The sequence below is a fragment of the Diadema antillarum genome, unplaced genomic scaffold, assembly GCF_040938485.1.
Source record: "Diadema antillarum isolate AM-2024a unplaced genomic scaffold, OU_Dant_1.0 seq00000585_RagTag, whole genome shotgun sequence".
NCBI classification, from domain to species: domain Eukaryota; kingdom Metazoa; phylum Echinodermata; class Echinoidea; order Diadematoida; family Diadematidae; genus Diadema; species Diadema antillarum.
Window position 1 is genome coordinate 284299 of NW_027271519.1, and position 20995 is coordinate 305293.

General features: G+C 39.4%; 1 protein-coding gene across 1 annotated transcript in view; it reads left to right on the plus strand.

Moving 5' to 3' along the window:
* The window catches only part of LOC139735556 (phosphopantothenate--cysteine ligase-like), a 46429-nt gene continuing 25434 nt past the window's right edge, over window positions 1–20995 (plus strand). The window contains exons 1-3 of the mRNA XM_071646314.1: window positions 1–115; window positions 1555–1769; window positions 7621–7806. Of these exons, the coding sequence (XP_071502415.1) occupies window positions 73–115; window positions 1555–1769; window positions 7621–7806 (444 nt within the window). The 5' untranslated portion in view covers window positions 1–72. The remainder of the gene's footprint in view (window positions 116–1554; window positions 1770–7620; window positions 7807–20995) is intronic.

The following is a 20995-nucleotide window of genomic DNA, read 5'->3' on the forward strand; positions in this document are numbered from 1 at the left end:
TTTCTGCAGCGGAGTAAGTCAGCGAAGCCTTTTCTGAGGCACTTTCCAGATGAGTCCCTGTTTGACCTTTTCATGTTGACGACAGAGGATGACTCGGACACGGCCTCTGTTCAAGGTTTGTCACTGCATATTAACCAGCATATCTAAATCTAGGCACCTACCATGGTACCTGTTTCCTTCAAGTTGAGGTGTTTATGGTGTCTTGTAGTTGCATTCAGATGATGGACACATCTGTGTGGATAGTATGAGCTCAGTCTTATTTTGCTTCTAACTTGTCAGGGATTCAAATAGTGAATATTATATGTGATATGATATCTGCTTTGATCACTGTTGCCCTGATAATGATTTCTTTCAATAGCCCTTTGTGTGCTTTGATTGTGATAAGCACAGAAAACCCCATAGCATTTTACAAACTGTCCAAAGTCCCTGGCACAAAAAGGGTTAATGAATCAATGATTAAATAGAAGAGCAGCCTTGGCATCATCAATTTTATTTTGTGTAGCTACTTGTGTTATGTGTTATGGAACTTGCTTTTGAGGCAATGAGCACTCCAGTGGTAATTACTCAAAGAGAATGTGCTCTTTCCCCAATCTTTTCTGATGAGAACTTCTGTAACTAAACTTTGTTGAACACGACTAAATACCAACTGTAAAAGCAATTTTTTGTCAATTCCACTAAATACCACCTTCGGATGTCAGTACTGTTCACAAGTTGGTCCAACAGCTGAATTTGTTAGCTTTTTATTCACTGAACTGAAGTAAAATGAGTTTTTTTTTTGTTTTTTGTTTTTGTTCAGATATCTAAGGAGGCTTCCCCCCCCCCCCCCCCTCCGAAGCACTTCGATACTGTTCATGGAATTGCATGGCTCCCTAATACATGTAGTAACAAAACAAAGTTTGGAAAACCTTTTGCTGATTATGCCCTGCTAATATGCTGCTGTTACACATATTTTGATATTACTAATGAAGCTAGTCCCCCTTTCCCACATAGAAATTGACCTTGCAGCTGTGATGTTAAGTTTCTTTATCCTTATTCAGGCCCACAACTCTGTCTCTCATAGAGCTCATGTTGTACCTACAAGTACTTTGTTTTAGATTGTCAGATATTTCCCTAATGGGCATTGTGTGTAAGTCAACTGTAAACATGTAGAACACAGAACCATTTAAAAAAAAAGGAAATCTACCCTTTTGAAATGTAGTTGTACAGAAAAATAATCTTGCTTTGTGTCCAGGAGAAAGAGGTGAGCAAGCTGTTTCTAGGCATATCCAGTGCTAGGAGGACCGCCAGGTTATAAATACCTTGTATGCCATAATGCCATTGCCACTGACAATGTTGCTTTCAATGGAGAAAGGGACGGGAAGATGCTGAAAGAATGGAGTAAAGTCAGAAAGACCATGTATTGTCTGTTGATGATAAACTTGTCTATACTCAATTAAAGATGATGCAGAAATGAATGCCAAGCAATGTATTATGTAGTTCTGAGACATATCAGTTGAAACAATGTTGAATTATGTGAGTTATTTTTGTATGACTCTTGTTTCTCCTCCTCAATAGTGAACCCATCACACAGGGTGAAAGTCTACCAGCTGGTCAAGGCCAGACAGGAGGCCCTCAGCTCCAACAGTCTCCTTATCATTCCATTCTTCTCGCTCCAAGACTACCTCTACCTCCTGCGGGGGATCTCTGAGGCCCTCTCCCTGCTCCGCCACAGTGCCATGATCTTCCTCGCTGCTGCTGTGTCAGACTTCTACATTCCAAGAGATGAACTGGTTTGTATTAATGTTTTGAGGATAAACTCTGATTTATCTGCTAGCACGTGATTTACTTGAAGTGTACATGTCGTAATAGGGAGTATTGTGCCATCATAGCTCTTGCAGAATTCTGTCACTCGGTATCATGGATCAGGGGAGAAATCTCCACAGTTTCAGTGGTCGCGAGCTGTGCTTTGATTTTTTTTCCTTGGCCAGACGTTTCGATTTCAAATTATTATCACAATCTCTGATGATAGCCACTGTAAACTCTGTCATGATATATTTGTACATACCAGGTAAATCCAATTATAATTATAATTATAATTGGATTTAATTAAATGACAGCCATGCATCTGGTCAAGTTGCTCTGTGTAGGAAATTTGCAATGTTTCTTTAACCTGTTGAGGACGGACTGATATTGCTACAACACGTATTTCTCATAGGCACCTGCCCGAGTATACTCGGGACTTGTCCTCAATGGGTTAATTACTAGATGCATGGCTAGTCATACATTCAGTAAATTTGCCGTGTGTCAGTAATTATCAAATACATGATTGAAAAAAAAAAGTCCATCGTTCTGTAAGTATAAGATGCAGATTTTTTCTTCTTCTTCTTTAATAGGAATAGCATGTATGTGGTAACTATCATGGAAACTTGTTTAAACCACTTTGGCTGCACCTCATGTGTGAAACAAATTCATAGTTACCTTATGCATGCAATTCCTACCAACACATTCAGACGTCTGCATTATTTTTATACTGACCATTTAGTGCAGGGCTTCAGTTAAGACGACATCTTCACAAAACTGTAGCAGAAAAAAAAAGAAAAAAAAAATCTGCCCTTTAGAATTCACTTGGAGAGGAAAATAATCTTACTTTGTGTTGTTAAAGTTTAAAGCTTCAATTGTTGCCCCACCAGTTGACATGCATGAAGATGTAAGTGTGCAGTACAGTGACATTCAAGGTTGCCTCTTTTGGTGTAAGTTTTGTGTGAAAAGGACAATTAGGAGATCCTATAATGTAGACTGTTTGGGAGTTGTGGGCAAGCAGGCATGCAAAATCTCTAATCAAGCCTGTGGCTCATAACGATTAAGATATTCTTTCAATAGCCACCATACCTGCAAAAGAATCCTCTCTTTGATTGCAAAATTGATACTGTTATAAAACCATCCAATAATGTGAGAAACTTGGGGGTGTTTTCGATACCCATTTGAATATGGAATCTCAGGTTATTAGTGTATGTAAATCAGCATATTATATGATATATAATTTGAGACGCATCCGTAAATATTTTGATCAGGAAAGCATGAAGATTATTGTCCACGCATGTGTTATAAGCAAATTAGACTATTGTAACAGTCTGTTGTACGGATTACCAGATTCACAGATAGTTAAGTTGCAGCGGGTCCAAAACACATGTGCAGGATTGATTTGCAATCTCCCAAGATTTGCTCATGTTACACCACTTTTAAAGGAATTGCACTGGCTGCCCATTCGCCAAAGAATTGATTTCAAGATGTTGATGTTGGTTTATAAAGCTCTGAATGGTCAGGCCCCTAGTTATATCAGTGACTTTATATTGAACTTTAAATCTCAGACTCATAGCCATAATCTCCGCAGTACAAATGATAGATTGATATTGCAGATACCCCAAATCAAAACAAAAGTTACCTTAGGTGACCGATCATTTTCTTGTGCAGCCCCTAGGTTGTGGAATAGATTACCATTAGACATTCGGAAATGTCAGACTTTAGATAGTTTTAAATCAAAAGTGAAAACTTTTTTGTTTTAGCATGGGTCTATTTCTTCTTGTACTTCCCATGCAGCATTGTGCAACATAGGAATTTAAGAGCTCTTGAAGCGCAGTAGAATATATATACATAGTTTCTGCGCTTAATAAATGATTTATTATGCCTCCGCCACGAAGTGGTGCCGGAGGCATTATGTTTTCGGGTTGTCCGTCCGTCTGTACGTACGTCCGTCCGCTTTCGTTTACGCGATAACTTGAGTAATATTGACTGAAATTTTACCAAACTTGGTCCAAGTATGAAGTATGATGGGGCAATGATTTGATTAGATTTTGGGTGAAATCGGCTAAAGGTCAAAGGTCAAGGGTCAAGGTCAAATCATGAAATTGTATCCGTTTACGCGATTACTCAAGACTGGATGGAGCAAATTTCACCAAACTTTGTTGGAGGATGATGTATGATGGGACAATTACTTGATTAGTGTTTCAGTGAAATCGGACAGAGGTCAAAGGTCAAAGATCAAGGTCAAATCCTAAAATTTATCTGTTTACATGATAACTCAAAACTGGATGAAGCAGCTTTCCCTAATATTAGTTTTAAAGTGTAATATATATACATGTATTACTTAATGGAGATTCTCTTGGAAATTTCTAGCCAGAAGGTCAAAGGTCAAAGGTTAAGGGTCAAAGGTCAGTTTTAAATGAAAAAAATATATATTTTGTACTGTAATTACACTCTTTCTTCATACCTTGAAAATTATACTCAATGCATAAACTTATAATAAGGTCGGTCAGAAGTCAAGTGAAAATTTTCAATTCCTCAAATATGTGTACTCTTTAATAGACAATTATAGCAAACCCAGTTCATGGAAAGTGAACATTCAGGATATTTCTGACAAACCTGTTATTTCGATATTTTGCCAGTTATGCAGAGACTCCAACCCTAAGCACCTTCTGATCGGGAGATTCTCCCGCCTGAAACCCCTAGCAAACGGGAGACTCCAATTTGATATGTGCGAAGTTCCTTGCTCTAGGGTTCTAGATGCTCTCTCGTGCTATCTAAGGCTTATTTTTTCAACATACAATGATATTAAGTAAGAAATCATTTCAAGCGGGAGACACAGAGCCCTGGCGGGAGAAATTAACTCTCAAGCGGGAGAACGGGAGATTTTGCAAAAATGGGATTTCGGCGGGAGATCTCCCGTCGAAAACGGGAGAGTTGGAGTCTCTGGTTATGTGAAACTGTCATCACACATTGTGAAGACATTGTACTATACACCTATTGGGAGAATCATGCATTATGGCGGAGGCATCAGTCGCCATAGCGACATTTCTAGTTATTATTATTATTATTATTATTAAAATTGTCCTGAGCAATAAGTAGTAATTAGTCTGATACAGATAGCTAGTGTAAGTGATGGCTGCACACTTATCACCATAGTTGTATCAGTTATTTGGGTGTTAAGTATTCTATAAACATAGCTTTATCATAGAAAAAGATAAGTGATTACAGGCAAGTTGCCACCTAACGTACAGTCTGTCTCTCTGTTATAGAGGACTGCACACTGGCACTGGTCCGACGGTCCAGGACCAGTAAAAATCACTGTTGGACCAGTAACTTTTTTCAGGAATGGACCAGTAAAAAATGGAAAAACAGGGTCCCTACCGGTTCAACAGACAGGCAGGACCAGTAGAAAAAATGGGTTAGTGTGCAGCCCTGGTTATAGCATGATGCTAAGTGCTAGCACAGATTACAAGGTACCCAATGTCTACCATGGTTGTCTCATAAAATAGATTGTTGTAAAGGATGATTTATTGCTCCTTGATATTGAAAGATCGTTATTTTGGCTTTAGTTAAAAGTTTTTAGTCTATTAAACATTGTTTTGAAGTTGTAGTTCAAGCACTAATTGTTGTGGGGTTAGTGCAAATATTCTAATTAACAGAGCGTGCTAGTAAAGAACACAATTCCTTTGTATGTGCTGATTGATTTTTTCATACCGTGGTCTGCTGTTGGATGTGCTCGATCTTTATTTCAGGTCGTATTATCAAAGCTTTCTCAGTTTTAGCTGTCTAGAACTAGTTGAAGCATCCACCATGGACTTGAGATGGCGCTGTTTAAATCATTGATCTGCTGGAGTTGATATCTACAGCATGCAATTTCACAACTTACTTGTTCTGGGTTGAGCATGATATCAATGAGCTGCATATATAGTAAAAGCAATAGACAAATGTTTTAAAATGTGTGTAATAATTCAATATATGTCACATTCTGTGTAGAGATTGTTGAATAATGTGCTCAAATTATGTGAAAGGGTGAAACAAGTTAAATGATATGTACGGGAAGATTTTTAGTGGGAGCATAGTTGTATGACAGAGAAGACAATCAAAAGGTCCATGGCTCAAGACATCAAACATTGTGGCAGCTCATTATCAGAATTTGGTGAACTTTGCTGACTGATGTATATGACACTGAAATCATGAAGAAACACTCCAGCATACATGATTTTTAGGTTTTTGCGGTTACTACAAGAGATCTATGAAGACATGGATTATGCTAATGAACTACTTACTGAAGGGTTTATTCTAACACCACCAGCTATATGGGAGGTATTGAGTATGGCAAACATGGTCACTCAAAGCTTTTAACCAATTTTGAACCTTTTAGCATTTACTTTTTATTCTAGCTCTCCCATAGTTTCATATTTACACAATATCAGACACTTTGGTAGAAGGGAAACTGACCAGGAATATTATGATATTTTAAATGAAAATAAGCAAAGAAAATGGGATTCTACCAAAAATATACATGCTACTTGCCTGACAGTAAGTTTTAATTGATGTAGTCAAGTGTGCAAGTGGGATTGTAGCAACCTGCCTGACATAGCAATGTTATCTATATTTGGCATTTAAGCAGCACTCTAAAAATTTGTATTTTTGTCCACTTGATTTGCATGTGCAATATCAGAGTGTCGTCAATGTAAACTATAGGCTGAGGAAAGAGGCCGTGTAATTCAACACCTGATTTTGTTTCGTCTGTTGCATGAGCGGGTGAATGCGTGCTACATGCGTGAATTCTGGCTACAAGTGCACAAACTCGTGCTATAAGTGCACATAATACAGAGTCTACTTCAAATTGTGGGAACTGCTTTTCACAGCCGCTTATGCCTTTCTTTAGATAATGATTTGATATTGATAATAATATTAATATCAAGTGGCTTTATGTCATGAAATATCACGGAAAATTGCTGTCATTAAGACCAATATTCCCAGGTATTCCAGTCATTGCCATGGAACATAATATGTGACCCGCTACAACAAAAGGATCCTAAAGTCGCTGACGGCTGAGCCGAGAAAAGCGAGTTTGAAGTCACATCATCAAAATTGGTCAAAACAATCGGATTTCTATTTTTGGCACAAGTTTGTAGTCCAATGTCTTGTCTATCATTTCCCGAAATTTTGAAGCTAAATGATCAAAGGAAAGGCAAGAAATCAGCGTTTTTCTTGACCTTGATTTTCCGACTTTCAACGTAACAGAATCAAACGTGTCCGAAGATTTGGATTTAGCGCCGCAGCTAGACTCCGCCCCTAGCAACGAGGGACCGATCTTATTGGTCAGTGCGTGGCATTCTGATTACTGATTGGTCGTGCGTAGATAGCTGGCGCTAAGCTCGAATGAACATCGCGGAGGTCGCTAGGAGTTCCTTCTATTGTCAACTGTGTGAAAACTGTCTCGCCTCCCCTTGATCATGATAGCGTCGGAAGGAAAACTTTGAAAGGCATTTTTCTCGAAACTCTGATTTCCTCAACCACTTGACATGTGCTAATAAAATCATCGATATCTCCGCAACCGAGTACTCTTATGAGTTGTATTATATGTGAAATTAAAGTAGAAGAGTAAGGGAATGACATCATGCCTTTTTCAGAAAATTGTCCTCCCCGACTTTTGGATCCTTTTGTTGTAGCGGGTCACATAAAATTGATTAACATCTTGTGCAACATAATACGTGAGGTTGCTGGTTAGGTTACCCCTCTACAGATTCATTGTATGAAGTTGTCCAGGATTTATAATCTTTTTTTATCTATTTCATTTTGTTTTCTTTGGGTTTTTTATATTCTCCACAGCCTGAGCACAAACTGCAGTCTTCTCACGGCCCTCCTCAGATCAAGCTGTCAGCAGTGCCCAAGATGCTTGTATTCCTCATCCATCACTGGGCACCGGAGGCATTTGTCGTCTCGTTCAAACTCGAGACGGACCCTAAGCTCTTGATTGGAAAGGCAAAGAAAGCTCTAGAGACAAACAAACATCAGGTAACTATTATTTTTCTCTCTCTCATTGGGTGATTTCAAGTTCAGTTTTTGTCCTGGTGTTATCTCCAATACAACTTCATTAAACGGTTATGATTAGATTTTCATTAAGGAAAGCATTACTGATCATAATCATCGATCCCCAACACTAGCGTTATTTACGCACCACCACAAAGTCCATCGGATCATGCTGATGAAAAAATGACAACGCTTTGCTCAAGTCAAATATGACAAAAACTAGTGTTCTTAGATTTAAACCCATGATGGGGAGACATTAAAATGCCTCAAATGTCATCCCTTCTCCAAAGCATGATCTTTAATTTTGCTTCCATGCTCAGATTTATGTGGATATGTCTCAATTGTTTGTGTGTATTTCAATGGCAAACATTGCGAGAGCATAGACCCAAGCTTCTCAGTGGATGGGTTGCAAAGCTCTAGCGGGTTGGCGGTGATGTTGGCCAAAAATGAAATAAAAAAGAATCAGACTTTATCTAACTATCTAAAAATTTAGTGGGAGCCAAAGTGGGTCTCGGGTTGAAAAAGGTTGAGAAGCATGGGCGTCAACGATGCAAAAACTTGATGTGAATGGGTACTTTGTTCATCCAGACCTTAATGTGGGTCTGGCACAACTACTAGCAACGCCAGTTACCAACACCAAACTTGAAGTGACTAATTTGATAATCCCTATTGGCTTGGTGTCAGTCAGTAGGGAAAAAATGCATAAATCGCCAACAAGAATGGTGGAGCACAGTTCAGCAGATGACATTCAGCTCCAGGCCCGGCACTAGCTACCGGAATTGCATCATACTTTTGATGTCAACCCGCTAAGATTGACTGATTTCAAGTTCAGGATTATTGCCCATGCTCGTGTTGAGATGGCACTGGCACCAAACTTGATATTACCCACTGCGTGGTATATGCAAAATCATTCAGGGATGCCAGTTTTCCTGCAATAGCCGGAATTCCGGCTTTTTCATATTTTGGTGTCCAATTTCCGGCTTCGTGATATTATTTCCGTCTGTGTGGGAAAGCCGGAAAACACGAGAAAGAAACAAAGAAAGAAAGAAAGAAAAACGAAAAAATGTGATCATCTAAACTTACGGGACATTCACTTTCACGATTTCCGTAGTATGTTTCGCATATACTTGGGCATGAGAATATCACAAAACGACTGTCATGCAAAACTAGCGCGATGTTGCTGCTGCTAGCTGGGCCATGGGACATGCAACACGTGCGATGATAGCGATCGAACAGTGTGTGGTGTTTCTATGCGATGTACTATGTGCGGTCGCGGTGCCGGTGCATGAATCAGACTGCGCTCTCGCTATAGCTACAGCGCTGAGACGGTGTGGTGAGTCGATTGAGTCAGCTGAACGAAGCAAAACTACGGATTTTACGGCACTAGGACTTCTTTATTTTTGCTACAAATTCCTTTTTTTTTTCTAGAATACGACCACATTATTGTCTGGAAAGCGTTATACCAGCACGTGCGATCGCGATCGAACAACGTGTGGTGTTTCTAGGCGATGTACTATACTGCGGTGCATGGATCATGCTGCGCTCTCGCTGTAGCTACAGCGCTGAGAGAGTATGGTGAGTCGATCGAGTCAGCTGAAAGAAGCAAAACTACGGAGTTTACGGCACTAGGACTTCTATATTTTTGCTACAAATGCATTTCTCTGGATTAGATTTGAGGGAAGAAGAGCCCTCAGAAATGCTCAGATTGCACCAGAGAGCATCTAAGAACCCCGGAGCTTCCAGGGCCCTTTAGCGGGCCCTGGACCCTGGCCAAAGGGACTTCGCGCTTCGCGCTCGTGATGTGCGCTTCGCGCACATCAGTTTCGTTCACAAAAAAAAAAAAAATCCGGCCCAAGAGCAATTTGCCACTGGCATCCCTGATCATTTCACACTGAGAACCATTTACGACTGCTTCGTACAAATGATGGGCACACACAAAGATGCACAGACACACACATGCATATGTATACACACATTTATGTGTGTTTAAAGGGTGTGTACAGTTCTGGTCAAGGTGAGGATTTAGCTTTTAACGTTTTGTGGTATATTCAGAAACCACTCTATGAGATGTCAAAGAGCATGCAATTCTAATCGGTATGAAAAGTTTATTGATGAAAATTGGTTTTGAAATGGCCGAGATATCCAAAAACAAGGTGAAACAAAGAGATCCTAATAAAAGGCCTGTGGCCTTTTATTATTATCATTTTTTGGGATATCTCAGGCATTTGAAAACCAATTTTCATCAAATAAACGTTGAATCCTTCTTAAAACTACATGCTCTTTCATATTTCATAAGAGGTTTCTCCATTATCTCACTTAGGAATGTTCAAAACATGAATCCCCACTTCAACCAGTACTGTACAGTCCCTTTAATGTACACTTTTTTTTCTTTTAGAGATTGGCTCTTAGAAGTTTTCTGGAATTATAAATAACACTTTTTTCCCCGTTGTAGATGTAACATTAATATAAATAAAGCTTGATGTATATCATATCATAAAAACAGTCTTTGCTGTTAGAACTGTTTGGCAAAATCATGTCCTATTGAAGCATTTTGCTCACTGAAACAAATTATGAATGTCAACAGTTTCATATTAATCTTTACAGTCTGTTTATTACAGCAGCAAGAAAAAGTGATTAAAATGTTTCAGGATTAAGAACAAGTGAAAGTCAAGACATACAGCAGCAGGTAGCACAGAAGACAGTGTTTGTACAAGCATTTTATAACACCTGGTAACGTGGGGTTTTCGTGGGTGACCAGACACATTTCCTGCGCAATGGGTTACATGGTTCTGGTCAGGGAACTAAAAACTGTACGCAACTATAAATCTGCACACAACTCATTACAGGGATTCTCAAAACCCTAAGCCGGGCCACAGCCTCCCCCATTTCATGGTATCCCCACACTCCCAGGTCTTAAAGAAGGGATTTCACAAAATAACAACACAGACTACACACACAAAAAAACAAACATGTAGGGTATATAATCCCCAAGGGCCAAAGTAGCAAATCATGCAAAAAATGTTACTAAGTAAATTTTGTAGGAATTACTACCAGCATCTACAACTGCTACAACTGATGATTATCATCGCTATTGTATTTCTGAGTTGTAATGGTAGTGAAAATATTAGTTACAATGGTAGCAATCGTATTACAGCAAACGGTTTAAGTACTCATTGGTAGCAGTGGGATTGTGATGACAGTAATAAGTACAAGCTAACCATAAGCACTGATATGAAGCAGCATCATCAACCGCCATCACCACCATCACCACCATCACCACTACCAATGCCATCACCAAGAACTCAACTACAAGGGTGTAGTTGCACAGGTATTCATGTCTTTCCTATGCAGCAAAGAAATGAACAGCTTATAGTATCAATACCACCTTGATTGTTTGGAACTTCATTTACTTGGTACATTGATCTCAAGGTAGAAATACCATAGGTCTGGGTCATCAGAGGATTACCCCCACTTTAGTAGCCATTTGAAGGAAGGAGCTGAGAAAAGAGTGAGGATTTCTTTTTTTTTTTTTAAAGGGAAAAATGAGACATTGAATTTCACATAGTTAACATAGGTTTAGACAGATTTGTGATGTCTTTGTGGTGATTGAATTTGTAGAGAAGAGCAATGCGGGGTTGAATTGAACCAGGCAAAGTCACGCAGGCACACACAAATACATGCAAGGGTGATTTGTTTGTTTGTGTGTTGTTGTTTTTGTTGCAGCTGCTGACAGTTTATAATGATAATGAATAACATTTATATAGCGCTTAATACTGATGTTTCTAAGCGCATTGATCCGGAAAAAAGAAGTATGACATTGAAATAAGATACAGCATTACGTACATGTACATGTTATGATATAACAACAGCAACAACAACAGAATTAAAGTTGAGTAAACAGATAAGTTTTCAACAATCACTTGAACTTATCAACATTTTTGGCAGTACGAATAGAGGTTTAGAGGTCTAAAGGGTTAAAACATCAATTAGTAATAGATAAGGGAGATGAGTATTGGCTTGCCTCGTGATATTGGAAGTGATGCCTGTTGCTGCCCAATCAGCTATGAGCAACACCCATCCCTACTCGGGCAGCGTGCACTTTGTGGAAAATTTTGTCCTGCAGGATTGTGCCAAAGATTTTGGGTGTAGATACAGAGAATCAGAAGGTCAGATATTGCGTGAGACAATGTTTTGACTCCTAATCTTTCAGTTGTTGTGTGGTACCATGAAATCCATCTGAAAAGCAGGCCAGACTCAGCAAATTGGTTTTCAGTGTTCTATATCTCTACATCCTTTTACCAACGATAGCTCAAGTTTATTTCCTGCTGTACCCATTTGATGGGTGAATGTCCCCACTCAATCTAGCCATCTAAATTAGACCTCTACAAATCAAGAGGAAAAATACAAACTAAATTGTTTAGAATGATGATAGAAACCTTGTATGATGAAAAAGGGAAAAAAAGAGTCTACTATATAAAGGGCAATCAACTCAGCAATCATGTGCATGTATATACATGTGATTTGGAGATTATTGTTGCTTTTTTGTCTAATTATGTACCATAGTTAATGTATTGTCTTTGTGTGATTTTGTTGTTTGTTTATTTTTTGTTTGTTTAAGGGGAGAGGATTTTTTTTGAGCATACCGATCGATTGCCTAGTAATCTGAAAAAGTCAGAAAGTTATGTCAGACCAAATTGCAAGTGAGATGGTGGGCTGATGTTTGTGTTTGATATCTATGCTAACTAGAAATGTGAGGTCAGTGCATTAATATCTTTGGCTCTGCTCTTGCATCTTTCCCCATAGATGTAGACATGAAAAAGATCCATTTGAGCCAGGATTTACCACACCTATCTTTTCTGGTACCTTTTTGAAAGGTTGATTTCAAGTTCAGTTTTTGTGCTGGTGTTATCTCCAATACAACTTCATTAAGCGGTTATGATTACATTTTCATTAAGGAAGGCATTACTGATCATAATCATCGATCCCCAACACTAGCATTATCTACACACCACCACAAAGTCCATCGGATCATGCTGATGAAAAAGTGGCAATGCTTTGTTCAAGTCAAATATGAAAAAATATTATGTTCTTAGATTTAAACCCATGATGGGGAGACATTAAAATGCCGCAAATGTCATCCCTTCTCCAAAGCATGATCTTTAATTTTGCTTCCATGCTCGGATTTATTTGGATATGTCTCAATTGTCTGTGTGTATTCCAATGGCAAACATTGCGAGAGCATAGACCCAAGCTTCTCAGTGGATGGGTTGCAAAGCTCTAGCGGGTTGGCCGTGATGTTGGCCAAAAATGAAATGAAAAAGAATCAGACTTTATCTAACTATCTAAAAATTTTGTGGAAGCCAAAGTGGGTCTGGTTGAAAAAGGTTGAGAAGCATGGGCGTCAATGATGCAAAAACTTGATGTGAATGGGTACATTGTGCATCCAGACCTTGATTTGGGTCTGGCACAACTACTAATAATGCCAGTTACCAACACCAAACTTGAACTGACTAATTTGATAATCCCTATTGGCTGGTGTCAATCAGTGGGGAAAAAATGCATAAATCACCAACAAGAATGGTGGAGCACAGTTCAGCAGATGACATTCAACTCCAGGCCCAGCACTAGCTACCGGAATTACATCATACTTTTGATGTCAACCCGCTAAGACTGACTGATTTCAAGTTCAGGATTATTGCCCATGCTCGTGTTGAGATAGCGCTGGCACCAAACTTGATATTACCCACTGCATGGTATATGCAAAATCATTTCACACTGAGCCCCATTTTGATTTATGACTGCTTCGTAAAAAGGATGAGCACACACACAAAGATGCACAGACACCCACACAAGCATATGTATACACACATATATGTGTGTTTATGTGTGTTTAATGTACACTTCTTTTCTTTTAGAGATTGGCTCTTAGAAGATTTATGGAATTATGAATAACACTCTTTTGCCATTGTATATGTAACATTAATATAAATAAAACTCGATGTATTTCATCATAAAAACAGTCTTTGCTGTAAGAACTGTTTGGCAAAATCATGTCCTATTGAAGCATTTTGCTCACTGAAACAAATTATGAATGTCAACAGTTTCTTATTAATCTTTACAGTCAAGACATACAGCAGCAGGTAGCACAGAAGACAGTGTTTGTACAAGCATTTTATAACACCTGGTAGCGTGGGGATTTAGTGGGTGACCCCACACATTTGCTGCCCAATGGGGTAATACAAATGGTTCTGGCTAGGGAATTAAAAACCGTACACAACTATAAAACTGCACACAACTCATTACAGGGATTCTCAAAACCGTAAGCCGGGCCAGCCTCCCCCATTTCATGGTATCCCCACACTCCCAGGTCTTAAAGAAGGGATTTCACAAAATAACAACACAGACTACACACACAAAAAAAAACAAACATGTAGGGTATATAATCCCCAAGGGCCAAAGTAGCAAATCATGCAAAAAATGTTACTAAGTAAATTTTGTAGGAATTACTACCAGCATCTACAACTGCTACAACTGATGATTATCATCGCTATTGTATTTCTGAGTTGTAATGGTAGTGAAAATATTAGTTACAATGGTAGCAATCGTAACAGCAAACGGTTTAAGTACTCATTGGTAGCAGTGGGATTGTGATGACAGTAATAAGTACAAGCTAACCATAAGCAATGATATGAAGCAACATCATCAACCGCCATCACCACCATCACCACTACCAATGTCATCACCAAGAACTCAACTACATTTTTACAAGGATGTGGTTGCACAGGTATTCATGTCTTTCCTTTGCAGCAAAGAAATGGACTGCTGACAGTTTTAATACCACCTTGATTGTTTGGGACCTCATTTTACATGGTACATTGATCTCAAGGTGAGAATACTGTAAGCCCGAGTCAGAGGATTAGTACCTCACTGTAGTAGCCATTTGGAGGATGGAGCTGAGAATAGAGTGAGGATTTCTTTAAAAAAAAAAGAAACAATGAATTTCACATAGTTAATATAGGTTTAGACAGATTTGTGGTGCTTCTGTGGTAATTGAATTTGTAGAGAAGGGCAATGTGGGGGTGAATTGAACCAGGCAAAGTCTTGCAGGCACACACAAACACATGCAAGGGTGATTTGTTTGTTTGTGTGTCGTTGTTGTTGTTGTTGCAGCTGCTGACAGTTTAGAGGTCTAAAGGGTTAAAACACCAAGTAGCAATAGATAAGGGAGATGAGTATTGGCTTGCCTCATGATATTGGAAATGATGTCTGTCGCTGCCCAATCAGCCATGAGCAACACCCATCCCTACTCGGGCAACATGCACTTTGTGGAAAATTTTGTCCAGGATTGTGCCAAAGATTTTGGGTGTAGATACAGAGAATCAGAAGGTCAGGGGGGCATTTCATCAACCAGTTTGTCGGAGTTTTCACCGACAAATTTGCTATCAGCCAATCAGACGCAAGGATTTCATTAGCTTGTAACAGTTGTCAGTGTAAATCCTTGCGTCTGATTGGCTGATAGCAAATTTGTCGGTGAAAACCTCCGACGAACTCGTTGATGAAATGCCCCCCAGATATTGCGTGAGACATTGTTTTGACTCCTAATCTTTCAGTTGTTGTGTGGTGCCGTGAAGTCCATCAGAAAAGCGTGCCAGACCCTGCAAATTGGTTTTCAGTGTTCTATATTTCTACATCCTTTTACCAACGATAGCTCAAGTTTATTTCCTGCTGTACCCATTTGATGGGTAAATGTCCCCACTCAATCTAGCCATCTAAATTAGGCCTTTACAAATCAAGAGGAAAAATACAAACTAAATTGTTTAGAATGATGATAGAAACCTTGTATGATGAAAAAGGGAAAAAAAGAGTCTACTATATAAAGGGCAATCAACTCAGCAATCATGTGCATGTATATACATGTGATTTGGAGATTATTGTTGCTTTTTTGTCTAATTATGTACCATAGTTAATGTATTGTCTTTGTGTGATTTTGTTGTATGTTTATTTTTTGTTTGTTTAAGGGGAGAGGATTTTTTTTGAGCATACCGATCGATTGCCTAGTAATCTGAAAAAGTCAGAAAGTTATGTCAGACCAAATTGCAAGTGAGATGGTGGGCTGATGTTTGTGTTTGATATCTATGCTAACTAGAAATGTGAGGTCAGTGCATTAATATCTTTGGCTCTGCTCTTGCATCTTTCCCCATAGATGTAGACATGAAAAAGATCCATTTGAGCCAGGATTTACCACACCTATCTTTCCTGGTACCTGTTTGAAAGGTAGCACAGAGGATTAGTAAAAAGATAGTCATCACAATCAGCCTAACAACTTCACAGAGATGCCAACTTCTGATTTTTTTTTTTTCAGTAATTTCTACTGACAATGTTTGTTCCCACCCCCCCCCCAAAAAAAGAAAACACTGCCAATTTCATGCCAAATGCTATTTTTCTATGTACATGTTTACTGCAGGAGAGGGAAAAATACTGTTTTTCTACAAAACAAGCCTTTTCAACTCTCAGAATACTGTCAGTGGTGCTGTTTGCATGATTGGCATTCCTGACTACAGGAAAATTCTACTGAAACTGTTGGTTGTTGTTGTTGTTGTTGTTGTTGTTGTTGTTGTTGTTGTTGTTGTTGTTGTTGTTGTTGTTGTTGTTGTTGTTGTTGTTGTTGTCATCGTCGTTGTTGTCGTTAGCCGGGTTTACACGTACACCAAGTAGCGGGATACAAATCTCGAGATTTGCATCGCGATCGTCATCCCGAGTTTTTTGCACGTGTGGACAGAAAAAACCCAAAAATTAGCGGGATAAGCATCGCGATGCTAATCCCAAGAAATCTTGCGCTGGTTCATCAATTAGCGGGATAATTGGCCCCGCGCTGGTACGTGTGAACGGTCGGGATTAGAATCTCGAGTTTTTATATCCCATCATGCAATGCGCACATCACAACAGCGAAGCCTCTGCGAAGAGGTCCTTCACCTCTTTGGAGTACAACAACAACAGCGCGCGAACCACACCACATACGCGTAAAAGACAATGGACAAAGAGAAGTGCGCGCAGGCAGTGATAGAGAAGGGCGCTGTGTGACCCAGTTTGCAGGCTTTGCTGTTATCTCTATCGGCAATTAGCGGGATAATTCGGTACGTGTGGACGCTCGCCAAATTAGCGGGTTACCGATCGCGATCGCTATCCCGCTAATTTGGTACGTGTGGACGCTCGCAAAAAAACTCGGGATGTACATCGCGATCGTCATCCCGCTATTTTGTACGTGTGAACCCGGCTACTGTTGTCGTTGTTGTCGTTGTTGTCGTTGTTGTCATTGTTGTTGTTGTTGTTGTTGTTGTTGTTGTTGTCATTGTTGTTGTTGGGGGAGGGGGTTATTGATCTATTGACCACACATGGATAACAGTCAGATCTCGGTTATCTGGCAATCACTTTCATGAATCTCTCCACTGTCATGACACAGGCTCTAGAGCACATGACTGTCTTTATATCGTAATTTGTTTTCAATACAAAACCTTTCAAACACATTTCCCCCTTTGCGACCCAGGGACAGGGGGTGGGTAGGGGTCCTAATGAAACCTAAATTGTACATTTTCATTTTCTTCTGAGAACCCCATGACCAATTTTCACCAAACTTGGCAGGTAGCATCCCTAGGGGGATAGGATCTCAATTTGTTCAAATGGGCACCGTGTCCCACCTGGGGGGGGGGGGGGGGGGGGGGGGGGGCAAACCTCTCAAAATTAAGGAATCTTTAAACATCTTCTCTAGAATCAGAAGTGATGGAGCCAAGTTAGAACTATGAGTTAGTACATTAACAACTGTAGTTCCAAGTTTGTTTATGGCAGATCTAGGGGTGCCCCCCCCCCCTTTAGGGTGGGGGTGGAGGTCCAATTGGTTGCCTAAATTGTACATTTTCATCTTCTTCTTGAAAACCTCATGATGGATTTTCACAAAACTTGTAAGGTATCATCCCTAGGGGGTAGGATCTCAGTTTGTTAAAATGGGTACCGTGCCCCACCCAGGGAGCCCCCAGCCCCCCAAAATGAGGAATCTTTAAAAATCTTCTTCTCTAGAACCAGAAGTGATAGAGCTAAAACTGATACTATGAGTGGGGGGGGGGGGGGGGGGGGGGGGAGGGGTCGCAAATTTGGGCCCTGATTGCACATTTTCATCTTCTACTTGAGAATGCCTGATCAAATTTTAGTAGACCTGTGTGTAATTTAGATTAGTGACTGCGTGAAAGGTGAACTTGTGATACTCAGGTGAGCGTGAGACCCCCGGGTCTCTTGTTTTGCAAGTGTCCAGTTGGCCAGAAATAGCCAACTGATTACCAATCGATAAATCTATTGTTTGTGCACCTCACAGTGGTGTGGTGAGCACACTGGTGTAGTGTGCAGTTTGAATGATGTGATATTAAATCTTGAGATTTACGTGGTATTGATCCAGCGTTCACACTTTCTCCATGGGGCAAACTCAAACTAATTCAGAAATAAGCACAAGATTTCTTAGGATTAAGTCTTTTTTTTTTTTACCTTTGGCCGGCAGTGGTTTAATTTTACAGCGTGCAGACTCAAAATTTTACAGTAACTAGCCTACTTCGTGTGACAGGATCAAATCAGTCTGTCTATGTTCATTATACTTACTCCTCCCATTGAATGTTGCTAGAGCCTAGTGCTAAGTCTAAGCTATCTAGCACCCTATTCGTGATCATCAAGGGAAGGAAGGGGAAGAATTAAAGGACAAGTCCACCTTCATATACATAAGGATTGAGAAAATGCAGCAATATTAGTAAAACACATCAGTGAAAGTTTGAGGAAAATTGGACAATCCGTTCAAAAGTTACGAATATTTTAAGTACCTGCGCAGTCACTGCTGGAAGAGCAGACTACTACAGTGTATGATGTCACATGCGTACAACTATATAAGGAAAATAAAAAGGCAATTTCACAAAACTTTACTTTTTGAATAAAGTGAAAATTTTTTCGACTTGCTACAGACGTATGTTAAGGGTAATATTATTCCCCTTGCCTTCTGAAAGAGAGAAGTCGAGTGTTCTTTAGTTATGCGAGAAAAATGGAAATACGTTGAATTTTTTTTATTCTTTCTTTATATCATTGTACTCATGTGACATCACAAGCTATAGTAGTCTCTTCATCCAGCCGTGACTGAGCAGAAACTTCAAAAATTCATAACTCTTAACGGATTGTCCGATTTTGCTCAAACTCTCACTGATGTGTTCTACTAATATTGCTGCATTCACTCAACCCACATGTCTATGACGGTGAACTTGTCCTTCAATGAACAAATAAGGAAAGCATTGTATTTCAAGTTGGGTACATTACCATCTCAGGTGAGGTTAGGGAGTTGAATGAACACATGGCATCACTGATATGTGCAAGACTGGGTCATGCACTTTTGTTTGTTGATGTGCTGCTGTGCATGACCGATGGAGTTGGGGCTCTTTGTTGTTGTTTTCTGTGCTTTGTTTTTTCTCCCACACCTGCCAAACTAGCCATTCTTGCTGATTGTGCTGATCTGTTTCCTAAGTAAGAGATTGGCAGAGAAGTGCTGATCATGCACAATCAGATCGGAATTGGCTGCCATTACAATCACTGGCTGCACTAGTGTAGCATTAATTTTTCCACACATTTCATTATGTTTCCCCATCATTCGAATAATCAAACATAAAAATATCATGTCAATCCTCATAGTAATATTAGTGAGTCGTGATGCTGACCCTACAATGTAGCTATTAGGAAAAATATGTTGTTCTGCACATGCATGACATAGCTGTTCCCATCGACCAACCCATAGGAAGCACATCATGAACACTTAATAACATCGCAAATCTGAAGAGCTCGCTATTACATCAACAGTTCTTTGTGTGTATCCCTATCAAAACCTCGAGCAAGTGTTGCGCTTGATCAGATATTGTTTATCCAACAATGACTGGACATCATTGTTGGATTGCATTGTACAGGTATTTTTAATAATTGAAAATTAAATATGATTTCAGAATCATTTGATTTTTGTAAAACCTCTTTGATGATAGTGGTTGTATAGAAAACGTCCCATCCGACAGTATGCAAACGAACAATTTGCGTGACAAGGCGGTTAATTTTTTTATTTCATCTAGATGCTGTCACTAATGCTGATAAACATAATGCACAGTTTTCTGTGCTTTTTTCTTTTTGTCGTTTTAGTTAAGGGAAGTGTCAAAACTGTGTCAGGTAGTGTACCATGTGTCCATGGGATGCCTTTGTGTTTACCTGTTGTGAAGCAGAAAGATCAAGAGTGACCTGGGCCCCGTTTCATAAAACTTGTTATCAAGAACAAGTTAGGATATTTGTTACAAGCTACCGAGATCCTTGCAGCTGATTGGCTAAGAGCAAATTTGTCATAGAAATGTGGCAGTTGTTACTGATAGCAATTTTATGAAATGGGACCCAGGAGGACAATTTGCCGCTGGGATCATATCCTGATGCTTTTGTTTTGTTTTGGGTAGTGTGCTGTTCTGTTCTACAGTATTTTTCATGGGATATGGGATGGTATTTTTCACGCATTTCATGCATGATGTCAGACTTTTGGTGTGCTTTGTGTCACTTTTTTTTCAATTTCTTCCTGGAAGTGCCAGCCTTGCAGGAAATTGTTGGAAGCATGCTGAAATTCAATATTGTATGAAATAAAATCAGTCATAATAATAACACTACTACCATTACTACTATTAATACTACTACTGCTAGAAATAATAATAAGCATTTAAACATAGTGAATCACATCAAGATTTTGATAATAGTAAGCATATTAACATAATACAATGTAGTAAGCATTTAAAACATAAAGAATTGCATCAAGTTATTTTGTCGACAGGAAACATAGCTATGGAGCTTTGTTTCTTCTGTTTCAATCAGAAGAACTAGTGCACTATTACAGTTGTGTGAGCAAAGCGTCTGAGTGATGCAGTGCTTAGGTAACTGTTGTCCTCTCCTTTTTTTTTTCACCAATGCACGTGAGTGGGTAAAAAATGAAAAATATTATCATCCCTTTTGAACATAGACTACGTTTGACTGTATGTTGTACGTATGTAGATGTGTGGAGTTCAAAAGAGTTGCTGCCTCTCTTGACCTCTTCAAAGCATGTCACAGTCTATGGCAGTTTCTGGACAGCAAAATGTTT